This window comes from Eriocheir sinensis, chromosome 24 (genome assembly GCF_024679095.1).
Source record: "Eriocheir sinensis breed Jianghai 21 chromosome 24, ASM2467909v1, whole genome shotgun sequence".
Taxonomy (NCBI): domain Eukaryota; kingdom Metazoa; phylum Arthropoda; class Malacostraca; order Decapoda; family Varunidae; genus Eriocheir; species Eriocheir sinensis.
In genome coordinates, this window is record NC_066532.1 from 4,274,159 (window position 1) to 4,289,693 (window position 15,535).

The following is a 15,535-nucleotide window of genomic DNA, read 5'->3' on the forward strand; positions in this document are numbered from 1 at the left end:
ACTAATTTCCAAGCGAGTTTATATTCTTGGGCCTTTTCTTTCATCTCCAATCACTAAGGAAGAGAAGGACAACACATCACACACATCTACCTCGAATCAACCCCTACAACACTTCTTGGGGACACGAAAGTAAAGCATTAATGATATACAACTAATTTCCAAGCGAGTTTATATTCTTGGGCCTTTTCTTTCATCTCCAATCACTAAGGAAGAGCAGGATAACACATAACACACATTTACTTCGAATCAACACCTACAACACTTCTTGGGGACACGAAACTAAAGCGTTAATGATCTACAACTAATTTCCAAGCGACTTAACATTCTTGGGCCTTTTCTTTCATCTCCAATCACTAAGGAAGAGCAGGACAACACATAACACACATCTACTTCGAGTCAACACCTACAACACTTCTTGGGAACACGAAACTAAAGCATTAATGATATACAACTAATTTCCAAGCGAGTTTATATTCTTGGGTCTTTTCTTTCATCTCCAATCACTAAGGACGAGATAGAAGGCAAGACACACCCATCTCGAATCGACCTCACAACACTTCAAGAGGAAAAGAAAATGAATAACCTGCTACCAGTTAACTTTCTTGGCTCTTGTATTTCACCTTCAGTCACCCATAAAATCGACCTCACAACACTTCAAGAGGAAAAGAAAATGAATAACCTGCTACCATTTAACTTTCTTGGCTTCCACCTTCAGTCAGTAAGGAAGAGAGGGAAGGCCAACCACACCCATAGAACCAACCTCACAACACTTCAAGAGGAAAAGGAACTAAATAAACTGCTTCCAATTCTCTTTCTTCAGTCGCTAAGGAAGAGAAGTAAAGCCTCGTTCACACTGTGCTGACTCTGAGCCACGACAACCCAGCTACTCGGGGTACATGAGGTCTTGGATGTGAAATGCTGATGTGAAAGGGTCGTACACCGTCGGAAAGAGGTCTAGAAACAATCGCGGGATGCTGAGTCGATACAGTGTGAAGGGGGTTTAAAAGTCGGCGGGTTGTCGTGGCCCAGAGTCGGCCAGTGTGAACGGGGCATAAGACGAATCACACCCGCCTCGAATCGATCCCCAACAGTTCAGCAGGAAACCGAATCAAGCGACGCACTGCCAATTTCCAGGTGACCGCATCTTTTACAGGCGTCCGCGGAGGGAGTCAGACAACCCTAGTAGGCGCTAGTGAAATATTGCGCGTGGCTGCTGTGTTGGCTGACAGGCGGACTGACAGATACACGGCTGATGCTGAAACGTTTCTGACACCTCTCGCTCTCGTGTGTGTGTGTGTGTGTGTGTGTGTGTGTGTGTGTGTGTGTGTGTCCAGGATCATCTGTGAAGGCGGTGAAGGGTGTTGTGGAAGGGTGTCTCTGTGTGTGTGTGTGTGTGTGTGTGTGTCCGGGAACATCTGTGAAGGCGGCGAAGAATGTTGTGGAAGGGTGTGTGTGTGTGTGTGTGTGTGTGTGTGTGTGTGTGAGGTAATGTGTTTCGGTATTCCTGATTGGCAAAAGATTCATTTCACACACACACACACACACACACACACACACACACACACACACACACACAGTTAGGTAGGGTCGTGAAAGACAGGACAAAGAACTAGATCGATATTCTCAGACGCTTCCACCTCTCACGTCAACTACCTCCAAGTTCTAATGGGTGTTCTTTTTCACGTTCAAGGGGCAGAAGAAGGGTCAGACTACCACCGGGGTCATCAAACCATCCCTGGAAATGCCCAAAACCCCTACGAAAGCCTTGTGTCTTCTTCCTCTTCCTTGGGCTTTAAAGTTATTGATGAGTGACTGAAGATTAAGCAAAGGAGTCGAGTAAGCCTTGTCAAATATATGTACAGAAGAATGGTCACACTACCACAAGGGTCATCAAACTACCCGTGGAAATGACAAACTCTCACGAAAGCCTTGTCAAATGTAAGTACTGAAGAATGGTCAAACTATCACCAGGGTCATCAAACTACCCGTGGAAATGACTGAAACTCCCACGAAAACCTTGTCAAATATATGTACAGAAGAATGATCAAACTACCACCAGGGTCATCAAACTACCCGTGGAAATGACTAAAACTCCTACGAAAGCCTTGTCAAACGTATTACAGAAGAATGGTCAAACTACCACCTGGGTCATCAAACTACCCGTGGAAGTGACTAAAACTCCTACGAAAGCCTTGTCAAACGTATTACAGAAGAATGATCAAACTACCACCGTTGGAAATGCCCCAAAACCCTTACAAAAGCCGTGTCAAATATCTGCTTAACCGCCGAAATGTTTTTTTTTTTATAGCAAAGGAGTCAGTTCAAGGGCATAAAAAAAAGAAATAATGAATAAAAAAAAGCCTGCTACTCACTGCTCCTAAAAATAGTTAGAGTTTAAGAATATGAGCCTAAAACTCAGTCGGGGGAGCGTACATGCCGCCACCTATGAGGGAGAGAGGTGAAGGGAAGGAAGGGGTCGTGCGGTGTGGTGGTCTTGGTCGCCCGGGAAGGTACGGACGAGATGGATAAGGGAAAAGTGTGTGGACCGTTGCGTGGAGTGTTTGCCTCTCTCTTGCTGGGTACAAATTGCCAAGCTCCCGACAGTTATAAATTTCCAAGGGACATATTTAAACACAACACGGCTGGGAAATAGTGGGCATAGACGAGAGAGAGAGAGAGAGAGAGAGAGAGAGAGAGAGAGAGAGAGAGAGAGAGAGAGAGAGAGAGAGAGAGAGAGAGAGAGAGAGAGAGAGAGAGAGAGAGAGAGAGAGAGAGAGAGAGAGAGAGAGAGAGAGAGAGAGAGAGAGATGAGGAGAGAAAAAAAGGAAAGAAAGAGACATTTAAATACGAAACAACTGGGAAAATGTAGATGAGAGAGAGAGAGAGAGAGAGAGAGAGAGAGAGAGAGAGAGAGAGAGAGAGAGAGAGAGAGAGAGAGAGAGAGAGAGAGAGAGAGAGAGAGAGAGAGATGAGGAGAGAAAAAAGGGAAAAAGGAAGAAAGACATTTAAACACGAAACAACTGGGAAAATGGAGAGAGAGAGAGAGAGAGAGAGAGAGAGAGAGAGAGAGAGAGAGAGAGAGAGAGAGAGAGAGAGAGAGAGAGAGAGAGAGAGAGAGAGAGATTTGTGATATTTATACCCAGAAACTTGAAACATTAAGAGAAATATCTACATCACCACCAACACCAACATCAACACCAACACCAACACCAACACCAATACCACTCCTCCTCCTCCTCCTCTTCTTCCTCCTACTCCTGAAAGAAATCGCTAGTGTAGGATCGTGTGACCAAATTTCCTCTAGTCCTGTCGCCCATCCTGCCGTCCCTTCCCTCGCAGCTCACGCACATTTTCGAGGCATATTCCCACTGCTTCCACGGCCCCCGAAAAACCCGGTCGCAGGAAGCCCAGAGTCGCGGATATCAATATTTCCGTCAAGCTCTCTCGGACGACCATCGGCTCTCACTCGCTCTCACGTGTTAGGTATTTTTTATTTTATTTTCCGTTCTACTTTCTTTGATTTCTCCCTTCCTTCACTCTTTCTCTTATGTGGTAGTTCTTGTTTTCTTTCTATAAAATTTTCCTTCATTTATTCACTCATTCGTTTCTCTCTTCCTTCATTCCTTCTCTCTCTCTCTCTCTCTCTCTCTCTCTCTCTCTCGTGTTAACTCTTTTTTTTCTTTCCATTTCACTTTCCTTCCTTTCTTCCTTTTTTCCTTTCTTCATTCCTTCTCTCTCACTTACAAATGTTAGTTCTTTTTTCTTTATTTAATTTTCTTTCCTTCATTCCTTCATTCACTTCTACCTTCCATCATTCCTTCTCTCATTCCCATGTTTTTTTTCTCTCTCTATTCCACTTTCCTTTCTTTCTTTCCCTCATTTCTCCCTTCCTTCATTCCTTCTCTCATTCCTATATGTTAGTTCACTTTTCTCTATTTAATTTTCCTTCATTCCTTCATATCCTCCCCTCCTTCATTCCCTCTCTCACTCACACGTGTTAGCTCTTTTTCTCTTTCCACTCCACCTTCCTTCCTTCCTTCCTTCATTCATTTCCTCCTTCCTTCCTTCATTCATTCATTCATTTCCTCCTTCCTTCATTCCTTCTTTCATTCATACGTGTTAACATTTTTTCTCTCCAGTTCTCTTTTCTTCCTTCCTTTTTTCCTTCCTTCCTTCTTACCCCTTGGATGGATGGATAGAGATAGGGGAGGGAGGGAAGAGGAGGGGATAGGTTAGGATAAAGATGGGTGTGACTAATTATAGGAAGTAGGAGACGAAGAGGTGGGGGTCTGTGTGTCTGTCTGTCTTCGTTTTTTGATAAGTTTCCCCTTCTTTCTAAATTTACCGAGAACCGTTTTCATTCATTCGCTGTTTTTACGTGTTTTTATGCCGTCCAAACGAGCGAAGAACCATTTCCAAACACACTTGAACGGACAAACAAACACACACTCAAGACGTACTCGTATGGCAAAGGAACAAGATGGTCATAAACACACACACACACACAAAAAAAAAAAACACGAATAGAACACAGAAAAACGAGACAACAAACATCAATACAACCACCTCACTCCACACACAAACAATTAAGAAAGACATTCTCATATACCACTTGAAAATAACACCCCCTTTAAAACATGTACAAAACATAAACAAAACACGACAGCAAAAATAATAGAACATAAAACACCCACAACACACGCACAAAACACGGTAAAACGAGCCAAGAAACATCAATACAGACACCTCACTCCACACACAAACAATTAAGAAAGACATTTTCATATACCACTTGAAAATAACACCCCCTTTAAAACACGTACAAAACAGGAACAAAACATGACTGCAAAAAGAAGAAACTAAAACACCCACAATACACGCACAAAACACGGTAAAACGAGCCAAGAAGCATCAGTTCACACACCTCACTCCACACACAAACATCCACATATACCCACTTGAAAAAAAACACCCCCCAAAAACACGTATAAAACAGGAACAAAACACGAAAACACAGCCTGCAAGAGGAGAACAAACACACAAACACTTAAAGAGAGACATACTTATATACCCACTTGAAAAAAACACCCCTTAAAAACACGTATAAAACAGGAACAAAACACGAAAACGCAGCCTACAGGAGACGAACAAACACAAAAATCACCTAAGAAAGACATACATATATATCCACTTGAAAAAAACACCCCTTAAAAACATGTATAAAACAGGAACAAAACACGGAAACGCAGCGTACAGCAGGACTCCACACAGACACAAAAGTAACTTGGTTAAGCGACGGTGGTTTACAAAGTCATATTGTCCCAGCGACGGATCACCCCTAGTTTAATTTAATTACGCTTTGGAGGGAGACAGCAGTGTGGGCGCGTGAGAGGGAAGAGTGGGAAGAGAGAGAGAGAGAGAGAGAGAGAGAGAGAGAGAGAGAGAGAGAGAGAGAGAGAGAGAGAGAGAGAGAGAGAGAGAGAGAGAGAGAGAGAGAGAGAGAGAGAGAGAGAGAGAGAGAGAGAGAGAGAGAGAGAGAGAGAGAGAGAGAGAGAGAGAGAGAGAGAGAGAGAGAGAGAGAGAGAGAGAGAGAGAGAGAGAGAGAGAGAGAGAGAGAGAGAGAGAGAGAGAGAGAGAGAGAGAGAGAGAGAGAGAGAGAGAGAGAGAGAGAGAGAGAGAGAGAGAGAGAGAGAGAGAGAGAGAGAAAGAGAGAGAGAGAGAGATTTACATAGATTTACATAGAAAATCAGACCACACAGACCCCATGGTCCAGACTTGGTGGTCTGTCCTTAAACCTAAGTGATTTTACATTAATCAGAAGACTCCAAAACGTTGCATTTCTACTCTAGTTGATATTAAGTTGAAGGAAGTGACGGTCGAGCTTATTTTGAAGGAGTCAATCGTGTTACACTGGACCACTGAAGATGGGAGCATATTCCATACTCGCACTACAACGTTGGTGAAGAAAATTTGGTGCAGTCTGAATTTACTTGTCTATCTGAGTTTTACGCCATTGTTCCTCGTGCGCAAAGTGTCATCGATCATAAACAATGTTGATCTGTCTACATTCGTAAACCATTAAGTATTTTAAAACATTCGATCAATTTTCCTCGGAGGCGACGATTTTCAAGAGAGAACATGTTATGGGTAGAAAGCCTTTCTTCGTAGGATTTGTTGCGCAAGGAAGGGATAATTTTCGTTGCCCGACGCTGAACACCTTCTAATTTAGCAATATCCTTTGCATGGTGGGGAGACCAAAACTGTACCGCATATTCTAAGTGGGTCTGACTAAACTGTTGTAGAGCGAGAGTATTACATCTTTATTCTTAAATAAAAAGTTTCTTTTAATGAAGCCCAACATTCTGTTCGCTTTATTTGCTGCATCGATGCATTGCTGTGAGAATTTGAGGTTTGACGCGATTTTGACCCCCAAGTCCTTGACGCATTGAACGCTTTTGAGTTTAACGCCGCGCATTTCGTAATCAAACTTCTTATTCCTCGTTCCAACTTGAAGGACCTGGCACTTGTCTACGTTAAAGGGCATCTCCATCTATCCGACCAAGTTGAAATTTTGTGCAAATCCTCTTGGAGGCTTTGCCTGTCTTCGTCAGTGAGAACCGAGTTACCAATCTTTGTGTCGTCTGCAAATTTACTAATGCGGTTATTGAGTCCAACATCCACGTCGTTGATGTAAATAATGAGAGAGAGAGAGAGAGAGAGAGAGAGAGAGAGAGAGAGAGAGAGAGAGAGAGAGAGAGAGAGAGAGAGAGAGAGAGAGAGAGAGAGAGAGAGAGAGAGAGAGAGAGAGAGAGAGAGAGAGAGAGAGAGAGAGAGAGAGAGAGAGAGAGAGAGAGAGAGAGAGAGAGAGAGAGAGAGAGAGAGAGAGAGAGAGAGAGAGAGAGAGAGAGAGAGAGAGAGAGAGAGAGAGAGAGAGAGAGAGAGAGAGAGAGAGAGAGTGTGTGTGTGTGTGTGTGTTTGAGGGGCTGACTGGCTAACCGGGAGTGAATCCTGAACTGTGAATCCTCTTGTCTCTCTTCGCCCTCCTCCTCCTCCTCCTCCTCCTCGCCCTTCCCCTCCTTCTCTTCCCCTTCTCCTTTAGATTCTTTCCTCTCCTCCTCTCTCTTTCCTGCTCCCTTTTTCCCTTTCTCTTTGTCCCTTTCATTCTCTTCAGTCTTTGCCCTCCTCCTCCTCCTCCTCCTCCTCCTCCCCTGCTCTCTCCTTTTTTTCTTCCCTTCTCCCTTCTCTTTGCCTCTTGTTTTCCCTCCTCTTCCTCCTCCTGCTCCTCTTCCCATCCGTCTCTTTCTCATTCTTCTCTTTTTATCGTGCTCGGCGAAGGGAGACAAGAAGAGGAGGAGGAGGAGGAGGAGGAGGAGGAGGGAGAAGAGAGACAAGAGTAGGAGGAGGAGGAGGAGGAGGAGGAGAACTGGCTGACCGGGAGTGGCCCAAGAACAGAGAGTCGACGTTTGGTAAGGATTGATGCACTAGGCTCGTGGATGTTGCGGCTTTATAGTGCCCTGATGTGGTTTTATTTGCGGGAGTGCTGGAGGGCGGCAGGAAACAGATGGGAAAGGAGGAGGAGGAAGAGGAAAGGAGAACGAGGGATGACGCGAAGGGCAAGGGTAAAGAGAGGGAGAGAGGAAGATAAAGGGAAGGGAAAGAGGAGCAGAAGAGGGAGAAAAAGAAGGAAAGGGATGGCGAGAAAGGGTGAAGGAATGACAGGAGGAGAAGGTGAAGAGAGAGGAAAAGGAAAAAAGAGAAGAAGATGGAAAGAATGCCCGTTTGAAGAGAGGACGAAAAGGATGAAGAGACGGATGGGAGAGAAAAGCGAGGAAGAGAGACAAGGAGAAAGAGAGGAACAGCGAGAAATGACAAAGAGGGAGAGGGAAGATTTTAGGCGGGAGAAAAAGGGGAAAAGAAAGGGGAGAGAGAAGAATGAAAGGGATGAGACAGGACGAAAAGGGAGAATGAAGATTTTAGGCGGGAAAAAAAGGGGAAAAGAAAGGGGAGAGAGTAGAATGAAAGGGATGAGACAGGACGAAAAGGGAGAGGGAAGATTTTAGGCGGGAGAAAAAGGGAAAAGAAAGGGGAGAGAGAAGAATGAAAGGGATGAGACAGGACGAAAAGGGAGAATGAAGATTTTAGGCGGGAAAAAAGGGGGAAGAAAGGGGAGAGAGAAGAATGAAAGGGATGAGACAGGACGAAAAGGGAGAGGGAAGATTTTAGGCGGGAGAAAAAGGGGGAAGAAAGGGGAGAGAGAAGAATGAAAGGGATGAGACAGGACGAAAAGGGAGAGGGGAGAGGAGGCGAGGGAGGAAAAAAAAAATGACCTCCTCGTGTATTAGTTATTTTCTTAGTATAATTTTTCTTCCTTTTTTCCACTTTTTCATTTTTACTTCATCCACTTATTCATCCATCCATCCATTCCTCGTTCCCTTCATCCGTTCCCTCCCCTTCCCATCCTCTCCCCTCTCCTTCCCATCCTCTCCCCTCTCCCTCCCTCCCTCCCTCCCTCCCTTCGTCCCTTCTTTTTCCTTTGTATGTGAACCATTAACGAAGCTTATTAAAGAAACTTGAAGAGATAAAAATAGAAGGGAATGTATAAGTTATTTGAGCATGCAGGAAGAAAGGTAAACACACACACACACACACACACACACACACACACACAAAAAAAAAAAAGTAGGTAGGTCGTGGCGGGAAGAGGAGGAGCACATTGGGAAAGGCCTTCGTCATGCACATAAAGTCACCCCCTACTCACAGTGCTGCGTGGGGTCGTGCGGGTCCTCTCTGCGCCAGGTGACGGTAGGTGGCGGGTACCCTCGCGCCTTGCACTCCAGGCTGACGTTGGTGCCCTCGCGAACCACCAAGTCCCCGGTCCAAGCAGAGTCATCGATGTCAGGGGGGACTGTGTGAAGGAGGGGGGAAGGGGGTTGATGAGATAGGTAGATAGATAAAAAGATGTATAGATAGAGATATATTGAAGGAGAGAGGGAGAGGGAGGAGGAGAAGGAGATGAAGAGGAAGAGGAAAACCGAAAAGGAAAGGGAAAGGGGAGGAGAGAGTGGGAGAGGGAAGGGGGAAGGGAGGAGGAAGGGTGAAGGGAAGGGGAAGAAAGGAGGAAGGGTGAAGGGAAGGGGAAGAAAGGAGGAGAGGGGAAGGGAAGGGGAAGAAAGGAAAGGAAAGGAAAGGGAGAGGAAGAGGAGAGGACAGAGAGAGAGGACAGAGGAGAGGACAGAGAGAGAGAGAGAGAGAGAGAGAGAGAGAGAGAGAGAGAGAGAGAGAGAGAGAGAGAGAGAGAGAGAGAGAGAGAGAGAGAGAGAGAGAGAGAGAGAGAGAGAGAGAGAGAGAGAGAGAGAAGGGGTAACACTAGACTGTAAAATTTCAGGCAGGAGTATTGATTAATTAGAATACGTGACAGGTGAGAAGGGAAGGTGTAAACGGGTGTGTGTGTGCGCGTATGAACACACACAAACAAAAAAGTCACTTAAAACAAAAAAAACCTGTCCATGAAACTAAATCACTCCCCCCCCTCGAAAAAAAGACCCTCCCTCCCTCCTTCCTCCTTTCCTTTCCCTGCTTGTTCTGTTCACTCCTCTCCCTTCCCTCTATCCTCTCCCTACTCTTCCTCTGCATTCTCCCTTCCACTCCTCCTCCTCCACTTCTTCCTTCTCCAATTTACCTCCCCCTTTCCCCTTTCTCCCTCTCTCCTCCTCGCTTCTTTCCCTCCCTTCCCCCTCCCTCTATCCTCTCCCTACTCTTCCTCTGCATTCTCCCTTCCACTCCTTCTCCTCCACTTCTTCCTTCTCCAGTTTACCTCCCCCTTTCCCCTTTCTCCCTCTCTCCTCCTCGCTTCTTTCCTCCCTTCCCTCCCCTCTATCCCTCTCCCTACTCTTCCTCTGCATTCTCCTCCCACCCTTCTCCCTCCTCTCTTCCTTCTCCAATTTACCTCCCCCCTTTCCCCTTTCCTCCCTCCCTCGCTTCTGTCCTCCTTCCCTCCTCTATCCTCTCTCCCTACTCTTCCTCTGCATTCTCCCTCCCACTCCGTCTCCGCCTCTTCTTCCTTCTCCAACTTACCTCCCTCTTCCCTCTCTCCCTCTCTCCTCCTCGCTTCTGTCCCTCCCTTCCCCCTCCCTCTATCCTCTCCCTACTCTTCCTCTGCATTCTCCCTTCCACTCCTCCTCCTCCTCTTCTTCCTTCTCCACCCTCCCTTCCCTTTTCCTCTCTCTCTCCCTCTCTCCTCCTCGCTTCTTTCCCTCCCTTCCTCCTCCCTCTATCCTCTCCCTACTCTTCCTCTGCATTCTCCCTTCCACTCCTCCTCCTCCACTTCTTCCTTCTCCAACTTACCTCCCTCTTCCCCTTTTTCCCTCTCCCTCTCTCCTCCTCGCTTCTGTCCCTCCCTTCCCCCTCCCTCTATCCTCTCCCTACTCTTCCTCTGCATTCTCCCTTCCACTCCTCCTCCTCCACTTCTTCCTTCTCCAACTTACCTCCCTCTTCCTCTGCATTCTCCTTCCACCCTCCTCCACTTCTTTCTCCAACTTACCTCCCTCTTCCTCTCCTCCCTGTCCCTCCCTTCCCCCTCCCTCTATCCTCTCCCTACTCTTCCTCTGCATTCTCCCTTCCACTCCTCCTCCTCCACTTCTTCCTTCTCCAACTTACCTCCCCCTTCTCCCTTTCCCCTTTTCCTCCCCTCTTCCCCCTTTTCTACCCCTTTCCCCCTCTTTATTCAGCCACCACAGCCCCCTCCCCCTTCTCCCTTCCCTTTCCTCCCTCTTCCCCTTTTCTACCCCTTTCCCCCTCTTTATTCAGCCACCACAGCCCCCTCCCCCTTCTCCCTTTCCCCTTTTCCTCCCCTCTTTCCCCTTTTTCTACCCCTTTTCCCCTTTTTATTCAGCCACCACAGCCCCCTCCCCCTTCTCCCTTTCCCCTTTTCCTCCCCTCTTTCCCCTTTTTCTACCCCTTTTCCCCTTTTTATTCAGCCACCACAGCCCCCTCCTCCTTCTCCCTTTCCCCTTTTCCTCCCCTCTCCCCCCACAACACTCACCCACAACCTGCAGGAAGCCCTTCTGGTTGATCATTGGGTCAGTGTTCATCTGGCACATGTAGTAGCCGCGGTCCGCCTCCGTCACTTCCTTGAGGTGTAGACGGTAGACGTTGTGGCCCTCGTGACTCAGGCCCACACGAGGGTTGCGAGTGATCACCGACGTGTGGATGGTCAAGATAGTCTGCGTCTCCACCTGGACCCACGCGACCTGAGGGGATATGAAATGCGTGTTTAGTTAGGCGGGTAATGAGGGTCGTTTGCCTCTTCACCCATATGAAGATTAAGTGGGGATAATTAGGGGTGATCTTTACCTAGGTTGATGGTGAAGAGTGTCTGAGTGTCAGGCAAGAAAATATGTTGTGCAAATGGACGGGTGAGACAGTAGAAAGAGGGAGGAATGAGGAGGAAAGTGAGCAGGAGAAGGAAAAAGTGGAGGAGAAGGTGGTGGAGGAAGAGGAGGAGGAGGAAGAGAAAGAGAAAGAGAAAGAGGAGGAGGAGGAGGAGGAGGAGGAATGGGAAGGACGAATATGAAGAGAAAGGAAGCGAGAGAGAGAGGACGAGTAGGGAGAAGAACGAGGGAGGAAGGAAGTAAAAAAAGGAAGTGGAGGAGGAGGAGGAGGAGGAGGAGGAGGTGGAGGGGAAGAAGGAGGACTAATGGAAACGAAGATAAAAACGAAGACGCGAAACACCGTAATGAAATGCACGGCGGAGGCGCCTGTGGGAGAGACTAAACGAGGGATCAATGTGTGTTTGTTTGTCATTAATCACCGAGTGTGTGTGTGTGTGTGTGTGTGTGTGTGTGTGTGTGTGTGTGTGTGTGTGTGTGTGTGTGTGTGTGTGTGTGTGTGTGTGTGTGTTAATTTTTTCCGGTTCCTCCCCACATGGATTGGTTAATTAGTGAGAGAGAGAGAGAGAGAGAGAGAGAGAGAGAGAGAGAGAGAGAGAGAGAGAGAGAGAGAGAGAGAGAGAGAGAGAGAGAGAGAGAGAGAGAGAGAGAGAGAGAGAGAGAGAGAGAGAGAGAGAGAGAGAGAGAGAGAGAGAGAGAGAGAGAGAGAGAGATGTTCCTCCTCCTCCTCCTCCTCCTTCCTTCCTCCTCTTCCTCTTCCTTTCTGCCTTTATATACAACTGATGCCTAAGTTTATCAGTATTTTTTTTTTATATGAGAAACACAAAACAACAAGAGAGCGCGGTGTTTCTTGTATTTCAAAGCAAAGAGTGGATACGATATCAATGCATTATACAAAACAACAGCAACAATGAAAATGAGGAACTACAGATTTCATGAACCGAGGGACTGGTGAGGCCAACGCCTACATGGAACCCGGTGAAGCGTGAGGTGTGACAGACAGACAGACAGACAGAGAGGGAGGTGACAGGTTAACAGGACGATAGGTGGACCAGTGGAAACGGTAATATATAGACAGACAAGTGGGAAGGATGATAGATAAATAGGTAGGTGAAGTGGGTGACAGACGGACAGATAGACAAATAGACAGGGGTGAGGGACAGTAGATAGAGAGGTGGGAGAGGTTACAGGTTGATAGATAAACAGAAGTGACGAATAGACAATTGAGAGAGGTAACGGATACTCAAGTTGGAGGGGTAATAGATAGACAGACAGACAGAGAAGTGACAAATAGAGACAGAGTGAGAGATAGAGACAGAGAAACATATACTCAAGTTGAAGGATACTATATAGACAGACAGACAGACAGGCGGGAGGGATAACAAATAGACAGACAGATAGACAGACAGTTAGTCAAATCGCCCGGTAGAGTCAGGGCAACATAGGCAAAGAGAGGAGAGAATAGTGAGCTGATTGTCATCTCTACAACCCATCCAGCCTGCGTTCAGTGGTCGCGGGGCCTGATCGAGTCGGCCGCTAGGTTTTTCATTTCGCCGAGCCCATGTATAGTGATGCCCGGCGCGATAAACTGATGGGGAGGGGATTGTATTAGAAGATTAGCTGCATAGGTTGTTACAGAGGCAGATATGTATGTGTGTGAATTTGTGTGGGTGGGGGGAGGGGAGGGGAGTGGTTGTGTGTGTGTGGGGGGGGGGTTTTGTGTGAGAGAGAGAGAGAGAGAGAGAGAGAGAGAGAGAGAGAGAGAGAGAGAGAGAGAGAGAGAGAGAGAGAGAGAGAGAGAGAGAGAGAGAGAGAGAGAGAGAGAGAGAGAGAGAGAGAGAGAGAGAGAGAGAGAGAGAGAGAGAAAGTGGAAGAAATAGAATAGGAATGGAAGAGAAGGAAGAAGTAAAAGAAAACATAATTAAAAATGAGAGAAAGAGAAGAGAAGAGAAAAGAGAAGACAGACAGACAAAGGAGAGAAAGAAAAGAAGAAATGGGAAGAAAGGAGGAAAGAACAAACATAGAAAGGAGAAAAAAAAATATTGAGAGAGAGAGAGAGAGAGAGAGAGAGAGAGAGAGAGAGAGGGAGAGAGAGAGAGAGAGAGAGAGAGAGAGAGAGAGAGAGAGAGAGAGAGAGAGAGAGAGAGAGAGAGAGAGAGAGAGAGAGAGAGAGAGAGAGAGAGAGAGAGAGAGAGAGAGAGAGAGAGAGAGAGAGAGAGAGAGAGAGAGTCAGCAACGTTATGTATTAGTAAATGCCAGAGTTATCATGCATTGGAGATCAGCCACAGAATTGTGTCATGAATAGTGGAATTACTCTAGAGGGATTATTGATGTCTTGTTTCACTAAGGCTAGCACCATCTTCATCACCACCATCACCACCATCACCACTACCTTCATCATCTTCCTCATTATCAACATCACTGTCATTCTAATCTGTTTCACTAAGGCTGTTAAAATCATCACCACCACCACCTCCCCTGTCACAATCACCACCATCAGCCACACTATATCATCACCAGTAACATCATCACCAAGATTACTGTATCCTTTACTCTCACTATAATCACTACCACCATCACCATTAGCTCTACCACCACCATTATTGTTTTTTTATGTGCTGGCTATAGCGCTGGTAGGCTGTCTTGAAGGGTCTCTTGGACGGCCCCAGCTCGTTAGTGGCGCAGGCGAATTTTTTTTATAGTGGCTGCCGTGATGTATGGCTCTTGCCTGGCCCATGCTGCCCTCGAGTGCTCCAACTGAACAAAGTCGCTGAAGTTAGGGTTGACTGAAGATCGGGCAGCATGTGGGTAATCTTCCGACACTCGGCGATGGCTTGAAAAATCAGCGTGTTTTGGTGGGAGTCGAACCTAAGTCCCCAATCTCACCAAGCCCGCACGCTGACCACTCGACCACCGCCTCCCCGATGCTGAGGTGGTGGTGGTGGTAGAGTCGGGGTCAGTGGTGGTGGTGTTAGAGGCAGTGATGATGATTGTGGTGGTGGTGGTGGTATTGGTGGTGGAGTCGCAGGTGGTTGTGGTGGAGTCGCAGGTGGTGGTGATGGTGGTGGTGGAGACCCAGGTGTTATTGTTGGTGGTGGTGATAGTGGAGGTGCAGGTGGTGGTGGTGGTGATGGTGGTGGTGGAGACCCAGGTGGTGTTGTTGGTGGTGATAGTGGAGTCGCAGGTGGTGGTGCAGGTGGTGGTGCAGGTGGTGGAGATGCATGTGGTGGTGGTGGTGCAGGTGGTGATAGTGGTGGTGGTGGTGGTGGTGGTGGTGGACCCTTCAGCATCAGTTCCTTTAATTTTCGTTGTCCATAAATTATGCAGACAGGTCACAGTGTTGCCGGAGCGCGGAGGCGGGGAATGTGCAAAAAAACAACAGCAGCAACGACAACAACGACAACAAAAAGAAGAGGAGTTATTAAAGAGAGCGAACAACGTGTATATGACTCGTACGAAAAAAAAAAGGAAGAAAAAGAGAACAAAAAGAGAAAGGGCTTTAATATACAATGGACGAGGAAAGAGCAAAACAACAACAACAACAACAATAATGAAGAGAGAGAGAGAGAGAGAGAGAGAGAGAGAGAGAGAGAGAGAGAGAGAGAGAGAGAGAGAGAGAGAGAGAGAGAGAGAGAGAGAGAGAGAGAGAACTTTAATACATTGGACGAGAAAAAACAAAACAAAAAGTCTTAAATCAACAAATATCACGTGACTTTTTTTTCTCTCTCTCTCTCTCTCACACTCTTTTTTAGAACAATATAAAGTCCAACACGAATAACAAACAAACAAACAAACATACGATGAAGAGTACTGGATCTCCCTTTTAACAGACAAGAAAATAATAACTTTTTTTTCTTTTATTTACTTTCATTCTTTTCTCTTTTTTTATTCCTATTGTTGATGTTTCATATTTCTCTTCCTTATTTTTTTTGTTTCCACTCATCGTTTGTTTGTTTGTCTGTTCTCTCTCTCTCTCTCTCTCTCTCATTCGTCGATATCGTGTGATTTTCCTGAACTTCTGTGTCACTTTCTACTGTAGCACGTCTGAGAGGGAGGGAGGGAGGGGGAAGGAAGGAAGGAAGAGAGGAAGGAAGGAAGGAAGGAAGGAAGGAAGGAAGGGAAACACAGAATGGGAAAACGAAGAGGGA

At 46.6% G+C, this 15,535-nt stretch overlaps 1 protein-coding gene across 5 annotated transcripts in view; it reads right to left on the bottom strand.

Annotated features, from left to right (window-relative positions):
- Positions 1-15,535, bottom strand: part of LOC127002795 (neurotrimin-like) — a 176,029-nt gene that overhangs the window by 54,049 nt on the left and 106,445 nt on the right. For all 5 annotated transcript variants that reach the window (XR_007756549.1, XM_050869000.1, XM_050868998.1 and 2 more), the window contains exons 4-5: positions 11,042-11,249; positions 8,759-8,905 (exon numbers count right to left, since the gene is read on the bottom strand). Coding sequence is in view for 4 of the 5 variants with exons in the window: in XM_050869000.1 (XP_050724957.1) it covers positions 8,759-8,905; positions 11,042-11,249 (355 nt within the window). In the remaining variant the exon portion in view is untranslated. The remainder of the gene's footprint in view (positions 1-8,758; positions 8,906-11,041; positions 11,250-15,535) is intronic.